The sequence below is a fragment of the Pundamilia nyererei genome, unplaced genomic scaffold (assembly GCF_000239375.1).
Source record: "Pundamilia nyererei isolate P.nyererei 1_Seehausen unplaced genomic scaffold, PunNye1.0 scaffold00048, whole genome shotgun sequence".
NCBI lineage: Eukaryota > Metazoa > Chordata > Actinopteri > Cichliformes > Cichlidae > Pundamilia > Pundamilia nyererei.
This window is the reverse complement of record NW_005187449.1, coordinates 492,879-511,627: the sequence shown is the minus strand read 5'-3', so window position 1 is coordinate 511,627 and position 18,749 is coordinate 492,879. Positions and strand designations below refer to the sequence as shown.

The following is an 18,749-nucleotide window of genomic DNA, read 5'->3' as shown; positions in this document are numbered from 1 at the left end:
GATTCAAGGTTGTGCATTCATTTAAAGTGAATGCACTTCTTAAATATTTTCCTATGATGTATGAGGCAGTTTTTGCCATATTTTATCAGCTTCTTCCCTGGTGTTGTTAAACTGTCTGAGACAAAGCAAAGAACAAGTAAAAAAAAACAGATTTCAGACCAGTAACTGAGATGTTGCTCATAGATTTTATGTAAGGTCCACAAATACAGGGCTTAGGTGTCCTGTTTTTTACATCTTACCACTATATTAAAGCTTATAGAACAATAACAGCGCTTTAGAAAAGCAAATTCTAGTTTCTCTTAAAAGGTTTTTTGCTGCTGTTGGTTTTATTCATGTTCATCAGCATCTTTATGTTCCTCTCTTAAATGTAAAATAATTATTTTAAGGCAGATATTGGATTTTAAGAGAATAAATCTTTGAAACAACACCTTGCCAAAAAATACAATAAGTCAGAGAGAACAAAACATTTAGTGATGTCAAACTCTGAGGGGGGCATTCTTTGGGTTGTGCAGGCTTGTTGGTGAGGTCAGTGGAATCTGGGGACTTTGGAGGTGTTGTGGAGGTTTGCTGCACATGCTAATGGATATATGAAGAATTAAAATAACAGGTTAAACTGTTGCCGTGTATTTTAAACAGGTAGAACAGGATTCTCATCTTCTGACAACTTTTTTAGAGAAAAGAGAGAAGGTGCATCAGTTAGACTTTTCAAATCATCAGCAAGGAGGAAGGACTGGCTTGTTTCGTTGCCTCTTAAAAGCACATTCCAGGTCCCATTATTATGCTTTTTTTTTGCATCAAGGTCAAAGCACTTTGTTAATGATAGGTTCATCCATCATCCCTCTCTTAAAATGCTGCCTATGTAGACTGACCTTTCTAACTTTTGCAAAGAATATTGCAAAAGCGGGGAGCCGCGGTCAGTGCTGCACTCCACCTCCGGCTCCCAGCAGACCAAGTCCAATAAAGGTTAGCGCTAGTGAGCCTTTGACATTTGTGTTAAAGCCGAGCCATAATGCTAAGCCAATATGACCTTGTGAATAATCTAAAGTTCAGCTTGTGTCAGTCTGTAGCCAGCTGCCGCCGCCGCCTCTGTTCCATCCACCATCATCATTAACAGTAGAATCATAATTAAGCTTAACCTGAGCTCGGCTGGGGAGCGGCCTGTGGACGCTCGGCTCATTCTAATCAGCCCAAATGTCACAGCGAAGGGCGTTTTGGGATGCAGGAGGCAGAGCTGAGTGTCTGGAAGCTGAGGAGGTGATAGGCGTTTGTCCTGCTCATCGTTACGCTGCTGTGGCCTTGAGGCCTTGGAAGGGTGGGGGAGGATTGTAGATGAGGAAGTGAGTCGTGACTCAATGTCCTCCCCCATTCATCAAGAGTCCTATGGAGTGCTGTGGACAGTTTCTAAAGCAAAGTGTTTCTGTCCAGCTGATCAAAGAGCTGATGATGGTTAGTGTGGCTGGCTGCGTTAGTCTTTTCTTAAACTAAAGCTTTTTGGAGGTGACAAGACTTCACTTCAGGTTAGAACTGTGGAGTGTTTTCAAAGGAGCTTGCAAAGAAAAGCGTCTGGACTTCTTTAAGTGGAGTGTTTTAATTTTTTTTTTGAAAAGCAAACGGAGACCTTTACACTTGTTTCTCAGGTGTCCAGTGCCAGGTTGTGATGGTCAGGGTCATGTGACAGGGAAGTACGCTTCTCATCGCAGCGCATCAGGCTGCCCCCTTGCGGCAAAGAGGCAAAAGGACAGCTACGTCAATGGCTCGCAGTTTGTCTGGAAATCTGGCAAGACAGATGGCATGACCTGCCCGACCCCGGGCTGTGATGGCTCAGGGCACGTCAGTGGGAGCTTCCTGACCCACCGGAGGTAAGATCTTTCTTACTTTAAACAAAGTTTGTCATCAGTTCCAACTTTTTTATACAATTTTGGGGGTAAATAATGGCCAATATTCAGGTCCTCTCCTCCTGCTGTACATGCTGTTGGCTTTTGGTCACCGTTTTTCAAATAAGGCAGCGATTTGTATGACGTTATCTATGCAAAAATAAGATAGATTTTTTAACTTGGAGAAACATTTGGTTTATGTTTTTTTTTCAGTCTCTCCGGTTGTCCTCGCGCCACCTCAGCCATGAAGAAAGCCAGGATGAGTGGCGTGGAAATGTTGACAATCAAACAAAGAGCAAGCAAAGGTCAGAGCTCAAGAAACAGAAGAAGCTTTAAGTGAATTATTATATATATTATTATATATCTGAAAGAGTGAAAAAAAACCTAATTTCCTTATATTAGACATTTTACATGTGATAAAATGCTGTAATGCTGCTTTGACCGCTAAGTCTGGGGAGATGGATCTTTTTGGGTTTTTTTGTTTCAGGTATCGAGAACGATGAAGAAATCAAACAGCTGGATGAAGAAATCAAAGATCTGAATGAGTCCAACAGTCAAGTGGAGTCAGACATGATAAAACTGAGGACACAAGTAAGATGGTCTCTGTTTGTTAATGTAACATAAATACAAATACGTAAGACACTAGTTGGGTAAGAAACTAGACTGTCCTGTAATAGACAGAGATAAAGGTGTCCCAGTAAGCTGCTATTTCCAGTAGAAATGTTTTTGTCACATTATTTGACAAAAAAAATTTCTACTCGATATTTTAATTATTTGATTATTTGAAAATGATGCTGTTTTTTAAGTTCATGAAAACCTTCAATGTTTTCTTTTTCTTCTAATAAGAAGAATAAATCTTGCACCTTAACTGCACTCAGACTTTTAATCTGAAAGGGTTAGAGGAACTTTTGGCATTCTTAAAAAATACTTTCATAAGAAAATCCTGCCCTCAGCAGCCATCTTGCTTGGTTTCACATGCTTTTTAAGAGGTTGAAGAGAACTTCTTTAAGTTTGTTGAAGATCAATGTTAGTTCTAAAAATTGTTTAGAATTGAAGAAGCCTCTTGGTCCATTTTAAAATCCTAAGATGAAGGAAGATGCAGATGTTATGTGACTTGGATGACTGAGAACCTGCACGGGCATAACATCTGCATCTTCCTTCATCTGCAAGACTTTCCTACTTTAGCTGACAGATGTGCACGTGTCCAATGCAATGGGTCGGACACAGTGTTTAATCTGCCATCTTTGAGTACAACAATCCGTGTGATCTTTCAGCTAATAGTCAGTCAGTGCATTTAGGGTGGGCATCGTGGGTTTTCACGGAGGCTCCCTAAACCAGCTCCAGTAGTGCAAATGCAAGTGCTGTGTGCTACATGGGAGAGAGGACATCTGTGGGCAATATGCTGACTCAGTTCTCCTAAAATTGTCTGAAGTTAATGTTGGTTGATTGTTTGCACTCTTCCCAGCCATTTTGCTAATGTCACTATTAATACAAAAGCTTTAAAAGGTCTCCTACTAATTTATTTCCTCATCCGGTAGATAACCACTATGGAGACCAACCTGAAGTCCATCGAGGAGGAGAACAAGGTGATCGAGCAGCAGAACGACTCCCTGCTGCACGAGCTGGCTAACCTCAGCCAGTCGCTCATCAACAGCCTAGCTAACATCCAGCTTCCACACATGGTAAGAAAAAAAATCATCTGTGGCATGAAGAAGTAAACCTAGGATGACTAATAATGTGACAAGTATTCTTTTACCACTAATATAAGCTTCCTTAACGTGTAATTTAAATATCTAGAGACTTATAAATGTCAGTTAAATATTTAAAATTTTGAATTTACTGGTTTGAAAATCTTGTATGTTTAACATCAGTATACAACATGCTTGAAATACAAAGACAAATGTAAATAATTACATCTCAGAACAAATATACAGCAGTTTTAGAGCAGTGTTGGCTTTCTTAGCAGTTTAAAGTGGATCTTATTTTTATTCTTGGACTTTACTTTGAATGTGTCACAGTTAAAAAAATTCCCCTCATAACAGAAGGGTTTTAAGACCAGGTGGGTGGGGCTTCTGTGCCTGAGATGACCATATTTGGGATATCTCCACTATCCGACATCATGCAGACCCAAGACTAGAAAAAACAACTGTCTGAAGCTGAGTTTTTAGAGCAGTGAGAGTGTAGTAAAGCCTAAAACCAGCATGCATAAACCAGCATGCATTATCCAATCAAGATGGACTGAAATGCAAATCTATGTATTTATTTCTATGTTCTTTGTCTGACATGGCCTACTATATCTGTTACAGTTTGTGTAATGGCACTTAGGAAATGTTATGATTGTGTTTTGAGTGTTTGTTGGAGGCTTTTCTGTTTCACGTGTTGTAAATGAAATGTAGATCTGAGGCCAGCTGTTCATGATTTCGACCCAGGGATTTTTAAAAAGCCTTCTCCAGCTTCTTCCCCCCTTAGCAACACTCAGGTTTTTCTTCATCTGCTTCTTTCTGTTCTCCACCTTCTTCTTCTTTTTTTTCCTCCCAGCAGTTCATGCTGTGCTTCTCCTGTGCTTTGAAACGCCTCACAGATTTTCACATAAAGAAACGGCCCGTTGTTTTCTTTCTTTTGTTGTTGCTTTTTTGTTTTTGGTTGACTTTCAGTGAAGTTGCTCATGGCTGTTTTAACGTCATGTTGTCTCAGTGTCGGAAGAAGACTGGGGCTAATTGGATAATCTCTTAAAGCAGTAAAAACAGGAGGTGCTTGATAACTGGACTCTCTGCTTCCTTTCCTTCTTCCTTTAATGGGCGGGAATGCTTCATATCACACTGTAAGAAAAATATTCGCCTTAACAAGGAATTCTCAGAAAGACGCGATCTCATTACCAGAAAAATACTGAACTGAATCCAAAGTTCTGTTCACACTGCAGGACTTAAAATCTTTGATTCTAATTTAGCTCGCAGTGTAACAGTTAGTTCTCTCAGTTGTCTCTTTATCTTTGGCATTTTATACCTCTTTCAGTTCGTTCTGACTTTAAAATTATTCAGAAACTGGAAGCTTGCTGCAGTCTGAACAGAGCTGCAGGGCGAAAAGACTTGTTAAGGTGGACATTATGTTTTTTTCACTCCTCGGTGTAGCTTATGAAGCTTTGTGACCGCCGCTGTGTGTCTAGCGGGCTAATAGACTTCTCTGTACACCCTCTCCTGTAGAGACCGCTGCCACAGAAAGAGGCCCCAGTAAAGCATAACTGCTGTTTACAGATGCCTCCCAGAGTAAGAGATCCATTTATCCTTTATCCAATTATCCTTCTCTTCTGCACTGTCATCCCCCCTTCCTATAATTCCTGTAGCTCACTGTGGCATAGGCACATCCTAGCTATCCATTTATCCTGCAGCTTTCAACTCAGCCATGTTGATAGTGACATCAACTGTAGATAACCGCTTTTCCTCTTTATGACAAAAAATATATTGAGAAGCTAAATCTATCTTTAAATCAAATTTAGCCCCAGCAGAGAGTGTGAGAAATTCTCCTGCTTTGTTTTTTCTGACTGCACTGAAATGCTGAAATCATTAGATAGATAGATCATTAGATAACGTGACATTAACTGCAATTCTGCGCCTTAATGACGTAATGTTTTTTGTTTTTTTCACTTACCTATAAACTAAACCTATAAACTCATCAGGAAAGTACTTAGAGAGGTAAAATCCCCTTGACTACTTTATGAACTGAAGTATGTATGTAAACATAGGTATCGCCCCCTGGTGGCCAGTAAAAATAAAGTTGGTTTACGCTTCTTTCTTTCAGTCCCAGAAGCCAAGTCCTGCTTTTTATGGTGTCTATAGTCGAACGGCATTATCTGCTTTGCTATTGCACCAGCACTGAAAAGCTCAAATGAGTATCATTCGGTGGGCACATACACTGAAACCAGATTCACACACATCTTTTAACTGTTTTCAGTCCATTAAACGACTCCTGTCAGTCCCATAGATTTGCCCGCAGGCAGCCTCTTCCATCAACTAGTAAGCTCAGTAGTCTATTATCACCTCATTTAACGGTGGGCATGTCACTGGGATTTTTTTTTTATCCTACTGATTACAGTGGGTGATAACAGTCTTCTGGCATACTGGTATTAAAGGTAGGTTGTCTAAGATCTAAATTGACTTATTAATTAAAGAGCATACATAACTGAAATCTTTTTATCGTCCATTTAAAGCCCTTTAAATGAACAATAGAAAGACCTCTTAGTGGGCTCAGTTGATCGCTTCATTTAAGGATTACAATGATCAGTGATTAGAATGGATGATAACAACCTTCCTGTCTCCTCTTAGTACAGGAGGGCATCTAATGGGGGTATTATGACCAATCATGACCATTAAAGAGGCTAATAACAATGAAAGTGTGTGAATCATTTAACTTGAGACGTGGATATTTGACTTTTATGTGCCAATTAAAGACGGATCATTGGCTTTTTGAGGCTCTGGACTCAAATTCTTTGATTGGCTGAGTCAGTGTGAAGTTAGCAGGATGCAATGACAGCAGTGCAGTTAAGTGCAGGGCAACTGGCTCAGGCACCGAAATAGTCATTTGTATTAGTGTCCCTTAAAACCTATAAATGCCAAGTATTAAATGGAGGTCAGTGAAGACCTCAAAGACTATAGTGACTCTATAACATAATGTGACATTTAAGGTGGGCAATCATCAAATAACCCACCAAAATTCCTGAAGCCAAAGCTGCTCTCTCTCAGAGAAGTACTTGAACCACCAAAACTCCCAGTTGGCAAACATGACTTTCCAGTTATGTCTTTCCCATCTGCTCATTAGCATCCCATTAGTTTTTATCATCACAATTTTGTCTCCATGTGCTAAACATTAACCTTTCATATACCCACCAGCTAACCATCTCTCACCTGGTTTTTGCATGGTTTGGAGTTGCATTTTCGTAGATAATCGGCTGATATTACATCAAATATCGTACATTTACTTTTTAGAAAGGGAGTATTTTAGTGAAGCCATGCTTTCCCAATGGTGTCCCTTCCTCCCCCTGCCGCCCGCCTGTCTTCCAAACCTCCCCCCAGTGTCTGAGTGAAAATAAACCGCCACCTTTATCCCACCTGATTGTGTCTACATGGGTTTCTTTCCCCTCACAGGAACCAATGAATGAACAGAACTTTGACACTTATGTGAGTACACTGACAGACATGTACACCCACCAGGACCAGTACCAGAGCCCGGAGAACAAGGCGCTGCTGGAGAACATCAAACAGGCCGTGCAGGGCATCCAGGTTTAACTTTGACTGAGGCCGGAACAACAAATGCAAAGCAAAAGCAACAAATGGGGGGGAAAAAAGTGGAAAAAGCACGGAGTGGGTTGTTTTTTGCTGCTGTAATCTATCATTAGTTCTTTAATTTCTTCTGCGGTAATGCTCTCAACTCCATGGGTATCTCTTTTTTTATTATGTTGATTGTTGTTGCCTTGCTTTGAAAAAAAAGGTTTTAAATGAACATTCACGTTTTGTACATTTTCATATGACCTAATATAATGTGATGTACTGTTTATAGCTGCTAATGTATGCACATTCTAGTGTATATGTATGTATTTATTTATTGTAAGCTTGAATCATGTTTTATTTTAATGCGATTTTTTTCATACATCAGAAAAAAAAATACAAACTGGGCGTCACGGGTTTAACAGGGAGCAGAGCGGCGACTGGAACATGAAGAGCAACCACTTCTGAAAAGCTTCTCACGAGCTTGGAAGTTGCTCATTAATTCTTTTTGTTTTCCTCTTAATGTCTGGAAGCGGACACTAATGTAAATCTTTAGCAATGATGAGAAGAAGCGATGCTATGAGCAAGAAGATTTCAAACATCACGACACGGAAACTTTTTGGTGCAAAATCCCATCACCCCCTTCGGAGTTGTTCCGTTTCAAAGCTGTCCTGTTCCGCGGCCCGCTTTTTCTTTGTTCGTGGGAGGGAGTGCCAGTGGAAAGACCAATGGCTGCAGAAAATATAGGAGACAATCTGCCATTGTGAATTTATTTGAAATCATCAACCTCGACTAGCTAATAGAACAACGTGTCAGCAATATTGGTATGATAATATTAAAGCGTTTGTTTAGATATGGGATGCAATCTATATGAAAAAAAGTTGTTTGGGTATATGCAATTTCTTATGAATAAAACTAGAAAAGAGCTGATAGATCTTTTTACTAACTATAAATGTATTGCGTTTTGTATAAACCTTTTACTACAATCATGTTTTAGGAATCTGACACGGGTGAGAGGACTTTGGTTCTGTCATGTTCGACTTTGCACAGGGACACCTTTGTTTCCATGTTTTGATGTTTTTATTGCCCGTTAAGAGGCACTTAGCAGGCAAACGGATCTGTAGATATGACTTTTCTTTCTCGAGGCTGACGGCTCCGCTGGACTAACAGGGTCAAAGTTCCCATCCTTCATTGTATATTGCACTCGTTCTGTAGAAAACGTCTTTCCAGTCATGCATCTTGTTGTCTGAGCCACAATGAGACATGATGCCAGACGACGTGATGACCAAGCACCGCTTTTCTTTTTTTCTTTTTTAAGTCTTTGTAATTGAAAAAGATGAATGAAAACTAGAGCCAGCAGTCGTGACGTCTGTGCACTGAATTTACCGACTGAGTATTTGATCTGAATCGGCCTTACCGATGACATTCGGTCTGAAATCACAGTACTGATGGAACATGTTTTCTCAACACCGTCGATCATGCATGCACTTTATTGGAGTATGTTAAAGTATTATCACGTGGTAAATGAAGCAAAAACTGTACAGCGAGTTTGTGGAAACTGACTTTGATAAGACTTTGCGCTGGAGATGCCTGTGGGAAAGCAACTTGAAGCAAATTTCACTGAGTTGATTTATTTAAGGGAAAACTCCCCCTGTGGTCTCTCCCCAGTCTCCTTTATTTCACAGTCCAAGATTTAGCAGAAGAAAACGTCTTCACGGTCAAGCTTTTGTCTGAAACATCACAGTTCAGGATCTCTTCTTTGGTATGCAGACACATTCTAAAACGTGTTTTCACTGGATAATAAGACAATAATCATTTTTTAATATGTCTGCCATCTTTTCCAAAATATGGTGTCAACAGAGTGGAAAACTGTAGTGCCCTTTTATTTTCTGCATAGACATTGTAAGATGACTCCTGGAGGACTTAACCTCCTGAGACCTGGGCTCATGTTTGGGTTACTTGGGATGTAACAGGCCTGTGTTGGTTAGAATGGAAGGAGGGTGCGTGGTTCCAAAATGAGTTGAAAAAATCTCATATGTTTTCTGTGTGTACATAAAAACGTGATTATATGTTGTAAGCCGATTACAACCCCCAATGTTTCCAGAAGATTAATTGAACCGAGTGCAACTTTAGGTTACCCACTAATAACACTAACAAAAAGTATAAATCAAACCTAATTCTTTATAGAAACAGATAATATGATGGGAAACTGTGTTTATGCAATGCAAAATGTTTAAACATTTGCACATCTGATGGGCTTCTCTGCATATGCTGACTGATATATTACTGTAAAGCCACTCTGGACCAAATTAAGACATGAATAGTATCACTGTATATGATCCAGGAGCCTCGTGAGAATCTAGGATGGAAATGTTTGAGTATATTTTTAAAATAGATTTGTTTGAAATTGTAATACATGGATAAAGACAAATTTTGGAACTTGCACTATACAGCTTAGTTATAGCAGTTAGACAGTTAAAGTGATGAAAGGGTGGAATTTTCCTCACTTATACAAGCATAAAAGTTTAATTTAATGTTTTAAAGGAAAGCAATTTATTGGATTGTTTCTAAATAATACATAATTACGCCACCATAATTACCAGCAGAAACACTTGATACAGCTGGTATCCATATGAAAGTTTTTAGACAAGCGGTACTAATGAAAGCTGAAACTTCAAAGTACAGAAATGTTGATAAATCTTTTATGGAAACTAAACTGCATTTCTGTGTAATCAGGTGCAGCAGTATGTGCTGATATATTTAAACCTGCACAAATAACCAGCTCGTCTAGATATGAATATAAATGAGGGGAAAATATTTACTTGTGTAAAAAAACTACAAATTGTCTCATCATACTATAATACATTTTTTATGTATTTTTTTTTTCACACAAGGGAGAAACAAACTGCAAAGGGGGGAGTTTTCTTTTAAGACTTCTTTGGACATTTACTGCAAAGTCTCATTCCCTGACTTTTACATCTTCGTCCAGAACTTGGCGTCTGCAGCTTCCTGCCAGTAAACTTCTGCGTTAGATAGACTGACAGCTTGTATTTTTTATTTAGTCAGTTATTCTTACTGATAACAAAGGAAATGGGAGTAAAAGCACAATTCTGCCATTTAAAGACAGTCGATAGACTAGATATTGTAATAACAGATGTAAAAGCTAAACTGTAACTATTTACATAGAGAATCTCAACACTAACATGTGACACGCTAGAATGCAAAAGAAAATCCATATGAATATTTGTGAAATCATCAATTTATGAAGATGATCGTTTCTTTTCAGCAGTGCACAGATAAGGGGTTTTTATACAACATTCATTTTCTCTCCTTTTACCCCTTTTTCTCTGTTACTTGCAAAACTTTCGACAGCAGTTTTCTTACCACATGGCATGGGTTTCTGTTGATATTTTTGCTGTATGTTTAAGGTCATGAGTTGCTATGTGATATTTTAATTTGACTTGTGAAGTTTGTACAATTTTTATCATGCTGGTGTTGGCATCTCTTGCTCTGAATAAATCTTGTGTTGCAACACTGATTATAACCTTCACTTTGTTTGTCATTTTTAAAGCTGACAGTTAGTTATGTTAATAGTGTGCAGTCGGCAGACATTTAGGGATTTTTATTATTTATACACCAATGAAAAGAGATCCAGTTGCCCAGTTACCTTTGTGACTGAAAAATAGAATATACACCAATTTGCCAAACCATTAAAACCACTATGATGTAGGAAAAAGGAAAATGTAAGGATCTGTGTGACCTTGACAAATGGTAGTTTGAGTCTGAGACCATCTCCAGTAAAGCAAGCCTTCCCAGGATGCACTGGCTAGTTTCAGTACCTAAAGTAGTTCAGGGATATCTACCTGGGTACTGATGAAACGCATTAGAGTTAAGGCTGGGTTTTTGTTTTAGCCACATTCTAGATAAGCATATTTTAAATTTTATTTGGTTTAGGTGGGCAAGAATTCTGTAAGGAGGGGTGGACATTAAATCGACCCAATCCCTAACTCTGAGTCCTAGGTAGTTTATTGATGGACTTAACAGAAATGGGATAGCATACACAGCTTCTGCAGCTGGTCAGGATCTTACTATCTGCTACTGGTGGCACCTACAAGCACGTAAGTGTTTGATCTGAACCAGTGATTTTCTTCAGGTTACCAATACCTTACTAGTACCAGGTTGGATCCCTTTTGTCTTGAGAGCTGCCTTAGTTCTTCATGGCACAGTTTCAACAGGGTGCTGAAAACAATCCTCTGTGATTTTTGTCCATATTGACGTGATAGCATCGCACATTTTTTTGCAGCAAACTCATTGCCATGATCAATCAACCAGTTTGAAACCAACTTTCTGACATGGTGTATTACTCTGCTGGAAGTTGCCATCAGAGATGGGTACACTGTTCATACAGGAATGAACATGGTCAGCAAAGATACTCAGGTAAGCTGTAACATTTAAAGGATACTCAAGCGACACTTAGGGGCCCAAAGTTTGGAAGAAAATGTCCCCCATGCCATCACACCAATAACACTATCCTGAACCACTGATAGAGGGCAGAATAGAGCCAAGCTTTCATGTTGTTGACCCTACCTTCTGAATGTCAGCAGAAATTGACTCGTCAGACCTGCTAATGTTCTTCCAGTCTTGTGATTCTCCAGTTTGGTGAGCCTGTGTGAATTCTAGCCTCAGTTTCTTGTTATTAGCTGAAAGGAGTGGTACTTGGTGTGGTCTTCTCCTGCTGTAGTCCATCTCCTTCAAGGTTGAACATGGTCTTCTGCATACCTTGGTTGTAAGTACTTATTATTTGAGCTTCTGATGCTTTCCTACAAGCTCAAAGCAGTCTGGCTGTTCTCCTCTGGCATCAAGATAAGACAAACCTTTATTACACGTGGGAAATTTGTTAGGTCACGGCAGAAAGTGGACAGTACAAGTTACAAGCAGCAAAAATGAAGAAAAACAAGGAACAGGATAAGATCAAATAGAGGGGATGTTGTCCAACAGGGATGACCGCTTAGCCTCCATTCTCTGGTCACTCACTACCTCCACTGGGTCCAGAGGGCATCCTAGAGCAGAGCTGGCCCCATGGATTTGCCTGTTCAGTCACTTTCTGTCCACAGCAGAGATGGTGCTGCCCCAGCAACAAGGCAGAATTGCTGTTTAGTATAAAATAGAATAGAATGCCTTTATTGTCACTATACAGATGTACAATGAGATACAGAGCATCTCCTACTCAGTGCGAACATGTGGGAGAAGAAAGGAGGGTGAGGTGCACAGTTTCTGCAGCACTATACATATGAACACACACTCCCCGTTTATGTATAAGGGGGCTAAGTCTGTGCTGTGCCTCCTGAAGGCGACAGTGACCTCTTTGGTTTTCTTGTTGTTCAGTGCCAGGTTGTTCTCTGAACACCGTGCTGCCAGCTTCAGGATTTCCTCTCTGTAGGCTGCCTTGTCTCCCTTTGAGACCCCTCCCTTAGAGATTGTTGTGTGAGCAAACTGAGCAGTTTGAGAAATCTGCATATTGCCTGTCTAGCAACAACAACAATGCCACTTTCAAAGTCACATAAGTCACTTTTTTATGAAGTTTCAAACCAGCCTGCTGAAGTTCAATGTCTGCTTGTCTAAATACAATTGGACATAATTTTTGCTGTACAAACATTGTAAATAACAAACTGTGATATGTGAATAAAGCTTTAAAAAGAAATTAAATCCATAAATAATTCTAAAACCACAAGTTCGGTAGAGGGCGCACATGCGTTATCGCAATCGTTGGCCTGCGTTGTTGTACTTCCGGGTGAAAACATGTCCATTTCCGGCGTGGAAGACGACACAAACAAACCAGTCGTGCTGTGGCGGGTTTTTATTCCCCGTGTGCTAACAGTTACAAACGAGCTGCGGATGTGCGCTTTGCCCGCTCGGTGTGTTGAGGCTGGGCGGTGAAGAGACGATTACCATGGTGAAGTGTGTCGTCTCTGGGTGTCCGAACCGCATGGTTAATGTTAGCCGGGGGCTCTTCAACAGACCCAAGAAGAGGTTCTTCAACTTCCCCCAGGACCCTGCGCGTGTCCAGGTAGGGTCAAAAAACTTTGAGAGTTACAACATATTTACAAGCTACATGTTTGAATAGCGATCGTTAGCATCTCTTATATCTGATTCTACCGGCTAACATGACGCTAACATGATGCCAGTTAAACAGCTGCTGTTTAAATAACCCTGATGACATGTGTTAGCTCATTTACTACACAGCTGGAGTGAACAGGAACCCATTTCCAAAACATGGAATCAGCTGTGCTGTTTACGCTATTTAAAGCTAGTTTGGCCAGTAGACAAGTAAATATTGTTTTCTTTTTATTTCTACCAGATAAATGCAGTTTTAATCACAAATAACTACCAGGTTACCAATTTGCCCTGTATCACAATATCTGTGATGGAGTAAAACCCCAGCCAGTCAAACTAGAGATCAATAAAGACTAACTGTAACTGTGTTCAGGTGTGGCTTGCAGCGCTGAGGGAGACGGAGAAGCAGGACTCTGTGGAGCAGCATCTAATCTGTGAAGACCACTTCTTGCCAGAGGACATCTCGGATGAGGGCGTCAGCAGCGACGCCATTCCAATAATGCCCCCCTGCCTGGACGGAGCCCTGGGTCTGCTCAGTCAATGGGGGGCCGAGTCGTCCGAGGAGGAGGATCAGTGGGCTGCTGGAGGAGGAGGGGGTGAGGAGGAGGAGGAGGAAGAGGAGGAGGACGTTAATGTTCCTGTTATACCTTTTGCACGAAGACCTACTCCACATAAGCAGGTAAGAAAATGTCTATCTCTACATTTCTTTGTGTGATGTAAAGTAAGGTCCAGTTCACAGCTGGTTGCTGTTCCCTGTATAGAGTCATACAGCGTCGGTCTGTAAGTGCCAAGTTTGCCAGTTTTGTTAAATACATAAAGGCCTCGATGACCTGTGATTTGGGAGTGAGAGTACTAGAATGTATTTGGCCTCCAGTACCACTGTGAGGAACTTTGGAGTCATTTTTGACCAGATTATGACCTTAGTTGAGTGGAGGGATAAAGGGATGTCACGTTGATGCATTTTTTTAAGTTAAAAACTTTTTTGTTTTGATTTTGTTTACTTGTCAGTTCCAAACTACTGACTTACTGAATATATATTTTACGTTGAAGACATAACTGAGTGTATAAGCAGTTACAATATTGTTTAATTTATTAACCACAGTGTTTGAAAACATGTATTTAAACAATCAGCTTGTAATTGATCGTTTCCTTTTGGGTTGATTCTTATGTTTTGGTGTGAATAAGTTGGACATGAAATCATTCTGACTTTGATCTGCTTTGTTTTCACTTTTTGAACTTGAGGAACCAGATGCCAAGACGAATTTAGGAACAAAAAGGTAAAAAACCCCAAAACAAACCAAAATGTTTCTTTTTTTTTTTTTTTGCTTTCTTGCTACATTTTACAAATGGTGGTCAAGTTGTAATTCCACTGCCTTAACAATAAATGATAAGTGAATTTAGTTCATTTTTTATCTTTCTTTCCAGGGAAATCCTCAGTCATTTAAAAGAGATGATACAGACCAGGATATCCACCCGACAAGGTGCATCCTTCTTTGATATTTATTATTTATTCAGATTTTTTATTAGGGTTAGGTTAGATTTGAAATACAGAGAAGTAGTGGACAAGATCGAGTAAATGTTCAGCTAGCCAACTGGAGACTCACGGATTGGGACTTTAACAGCCACGTGGTGTGTAGTCCTAACCTGTTTTAGTGGATAACATAGAAAGATGTAGACTTAAAATGTTTTTATCCCCTTGTTCCGCCTCTGAGTGTCATGGTGGTTTCAGATGCGTCTCTGGGAGTTTTGACAGTGCGCTTCCTGGAGCTTCTGCTGATGTCGCCCGATGGCACGATCGACCTCCGGGAGGTGACGAAAAGCCTGCAGACCCGCAGGCGACGAGTTTATGACATCACCAACGTCCTGGAGGGCTTCAACGTCATTGAGAAGCAGACGGCCAATAAGGTTAAGTGGATGTGAGTGAGCAAAAGTTCATTTCTTACTGTTGAGTTCTGAATTCTTTGTGCGTTTAATGTTAAACGCTGACAAAATAAATTTTTTGGTCTCTTTGTGGGTCTTCACGGACATCTCTTGGGTTTCTATCAGTAGAAAGAGGTTGCTTAAAGATGTTTTGTTTAGTTTTTTTTTAAAATTAAACTTAAGGTCCTGTGCGCTGTCTGTGTAACACAGTGTAACAGTGAACTTGTTGTCTGTCCAGAGGAAGCTGTCCAATCTCCAGCTTTCTGCTAAAGAGCAGGCAGAAGTTCCAGAGAGAGCTGGAGAACCTGAAGCTGGTGGAGGACACACTTGACAGCCTCATCAAAAGCTGCGCCCAGCAGCTGTTTGACATGACTGACGAGTGGCAGAACGCTCTATATCCTTCTGCATTTCTATCAGGGACTCAGGACAGTTTGAACAGAAGTAATGAAAACAATGCTCCTGAATGTAAACCATGATTTAACCACATCAAAGTTTTCCTTTTTAGAATGAGCCTAAAAACAAGTCAATTTGCATGACTAGGTCATTTACAGTAAAGGTAAGAAGTTTGTTTTTGCCAATTTGAATGGAAATTAATGTAAATGTTCTTTATTTAAAAAGAAAAGTATGTTATGCTTGAGTAAACAAAACTCCAAGTGAGCTGAGACTCCTCTGGCTTTCTGTAAAACCTCTGAGCACCAAAACGTCCTCTCTTCATGCATGAAAAAACCTGCAGTTTAATTAAATGCCACTTGGTGTCACACCTGCTGATACAGAAACAGCCCCTGGTTTGCAGAGTTTGCTTTCGAGATTTTAAGAATACAATTATAATTGTATTATTTTATTCAATTATAATTGTATTATTTTATTCAATTATAATTGTATTATTTTATTCAATTATAATTGTATTATTTTATTCAATTATAATTGTATTCTTATTATAATTCCATATTTGTGCTTCCACTGCCCCCTTGTGGCCATTACATTAGTTACTGCAGGTTAGATGAGAGAACAGAAAATCTGTCAACGATTTACTCTAGCTGCACATCTGAGAGCATCACTCCTGACACTCTATAAAGATTAAAATGTCACTTTCGTCATTGGCATGAAAAGAAACCGTGAGGTCTAAAACCACCCTGTAATAACTGTTAAGTGAATAGAAGATAGTTTTCTTTAACTGTCCTCCTGCACATTGGCCTACGTGACCCATGAGGACATCAGCCGGCTCGAAGCTTTCCAGGAGCAGACGGTGATTGTCGTCAAAGCTCCAGAGGAAACCAAACTGGAGGTTCCTGCACCGACAGAGGTAAAACAACATAACAATACTAAAATATCACAGACTAGGATAAAGTTCATTTTCAGGATGATCTGGTCTCTTTTATCTGAGTTCAACTCCAATAAATGTAGCATGATTAAAATAGTGTGTAAAGTAATCATTGTTTTTGTTGTTTTTCAAAACCTGATGATAAATTTTTCTAAACATACGCGGAAACTCGAGGTACATTCATGCATGTGTGTTGGTGCAGGACAGCATCCAGGTCCACTTGAAGGGGGGGAAAGGCCCCATCATGATGATGACTTGCGATATTGGGACGGGTGAAGCTGTGACAGAAGAGATGAGCGGCTGCTTTGTGACACTGGAGGAAAGCCGGATAAAGACGACCACACTGCACAGAGGTAAAAGGAAAAAACAGAGTAACACAGGGTGATAAAACCTGAGGTTTCAGTAACTCAACTGGTTCAGGTTGATATTGAGACTGTTTAGTGTTGAGCTACACACCGTGTATAAATGAGCTCAGTGCAGATGACCATCAGGACCTGTATTTATCATGGCCAGTGGGTTTATTATGTCACTAGTTTTTATACCTACATATTTAGCTGTGGAGTGTACTTTAAAGAGAGATCAGTGGGTTAGTGAGGCATGTTGAGCCTAAAGTCTGAGCTTTTAGGGTCACATTATTGGCTCTTTTACTAGCTAGATCACCATGGTAACTTATGCCGATTACATAAACCTGTCTGGATCAAGTTATGTTCCATTTCCATTTAAAGTCAGCCAGTCACGCCTCTTTTACTTTCAGTATGCCTTAAGTGCCATTTAGACATGCAGCCTGTTGAGCTGTACTTTACTGGCATTGCTAAAGTTAAGCCTTTCTGTCCATCATTAAAGTTTCAGAGCTCCAATGTGCAGCTGATCTGTTACAACAATAAATGGGAGCACTCGGTAGTAAATCTATTCAATTATGACATCACAAATGTGTCTGACAGAAACAGGCGGCTCTCAGTTGATCCATTTTCCTCTTAAGAATGAAGTGATGCATCGAAGTTGTCCTAAAGCAGAAAGCCTGAGTCACCGGAATGTCGACAACCACCTTTGTGATGCATGAAATCTTTGACTGAGGTTTTAGGTTTTGTCAAAGCAGCTAACATAAACAAAGCTTGGATATGTTAAACTTGCTTCGTAGTATACCCCTCTGATGGAGGATGCATCAGGAAAGCCCTTTCCTCCTCATGAGCCTCTGCACTAGATTGAATAACATTTCAGTGAATGCAGTGGGCCAGGAGCAATAAACATGATCAGATCTCAGTGCGCTCAGAAAGCTTGATTATGTAATAGAACTCTCTAAATGACTTCGAGTATGTTTTTGCACTTGGGTTCTGCAGTTTCTTTTATGGGTGAGCATAAACACTAAATGTAACTCAGCTGATGTTTGTAGTCTGAATTCATGGTCATGGTGCTGTTGTTGCTGTTGCAGAGACCTCGATTTCACAGAGTCCCACACAGAGCACGTAGCTACCAGCTGATCTTCAGAAGATATCGTCTGATTTCAGGGTTCAGCACAAGGAATTTGAAAGCATTAACAGAAACTGCAAAACGTTTCTGAAAACGGTTTTGACTGGAAAGATCCAGAAATGAATGGTCAGCTAAATGATATTCAGCTGAACGTCATCAGCTGAGTCCTGGCATGATGGGGACTTTATTTATGGATCATTTGGCACCATGTTTCATGTAACTGATGTGGATGAGAACAGTTTAACCCAGATGTTTGGAGATTCATTTTTGTATGAAAGACTTTGGGGGGAATTGAGCTGCTGAGCCTCCATTTTGCAGATGAGTGCAGAGATTCTGGAGGCCTTGTAATACACATAACAGTTATTTACTGACGAACATTTCCTGTAAAATATTTTACCTCTTTGTATTTTGAGTTTGTATCAGTGTTTATGTCCTGATATATGAATATTTTCATCTTGGTTTGAACTTTCATTTAGAAACACACCTCCAAGACGCTGTAATGAATAAAAGTGAACTTGTATAAACCTGAGGAGATGGCTCATTTCTTTCACCAGCAGCTGAAACGATTTAAATATGTGAATTTTGTGACCCCTGACCTTTTCTTCTCTCTGGTTACACTTACTCAATTCTCTTTTCTGAAACACCTCATCAAAGGCCTTATGGTTAATTCTTGTGTTTAAAATAATATTGTTATGAAGGCTAGATGCATTTCCAGGAGTGGGAGCTTTTTTTTTTTCTTTGTCAAGGTCTTTAATCTTGAAAACTGCATGGCACACAGACAGGCAGAAAAGACCA

General features: G+C 39.9%; 2 protein-coding genes across 5 annotated transcripts in view; both read left to right on the top strand.

Moving 5' to 3' along the window:
- myt1la (myelin transcription factor 1-like, a) overlaps positions 1 to 9,976 on the top strand; it is an 84,815-nt gene extending 74,839 nt beyond the window's left edge. For 3 of the 4 annotated variants that reach the window (XM_013910784.1, XM_013910782.1, XM_013910781.1), the window contains exons 19-24: positions 1,638 to 1,859; positions 2,088 to 2,179; positions 2,362 to 2,465; positions 3,413 to 3,556; positions 5,075 to 5,137; positions 7,013 to 9,976. In XM_013910784.1, coding sequence (XP_013766238.1) covers positions 1,638 to 1,859; positions 2,088 to 2,179; positions 2,362 to 2,465; positions 3,413 to 3,556; positions 5,075 to 5,137; positions 7,013 to 7,153 — 766 coding nt within the window. In that variant the 3' untranslated portion in view covers positions 7,154 to 9,976. The remainder of the gene's footprint in view (positions 1 to 1,637; positions 1,860 to 2,087; positions 2,180 to 2,361; positions 2,466 to 3,412; positions 3,557 to 5,074; positions 5,138 to 7,012) is intronic. The other variant, XM_013910783.1, reaches the window with a different exon arrangement.
- Positions 9,977 to 12,869: 2,893 nt separating this feature from the next.
- e2f6 (E2F transcription factor 6) lies at positions 12,870 to 18,478 on the top strand. Its single transcript, XM_005732711.2, has 9 exons — positions 12,870 to 13,199; positions 13,620 to 13,925; positions 14,489 to 14,523; positions 14,672 to 14,727; positions 14,976 to 15,162; positions 15,405 to 15,560; positions 16,355 to 16,469; positions 16,690 to 16,840; positions 17,917 to 18,478. Exons 1-9 carry the CDS (start codon positions 13,083 to 13,085, stop codon positions 17,952 to 17,954), a joined length of 1,161 nt encoding a protein of 386 aa, XP_005732768.1. The 5' UTR covers positions 12,870 to 13,082; the 3' UTR covers positions 17,955 to 18,478.
- The last annotated feature ends 271 nt before the right edge of the window (positions 18,479 to 18,749 follow it).

What these genes read in the sequence shown, in the direction of transcription:
- e2f6 (XM_005732711.2), top strand. Translation starts at nt 13,083, where the DNA reads ATGGTGAAGTGTGTCGTCTCTGGGTGTCCGAACCGCATGGTTAATGTT. An exon ending in AGGTTCCTGCACCGACAGAG is followed by an intron (nt 16,470 to 16,689) that starts GTAAAACAACAT and finishes GTGTTGGTGCAG; the next exon opens with GACAGCATCCAGGTCCACTT. An exon ending in GACGACCACACTGCACAGAG is followed by an intron (nt 16,841 to 17,916) that starts GTAAAAGGAAAA and finishes TTGCTGTTGCAG; the next exon opens with AGACCTCGATTTCACAGAGT.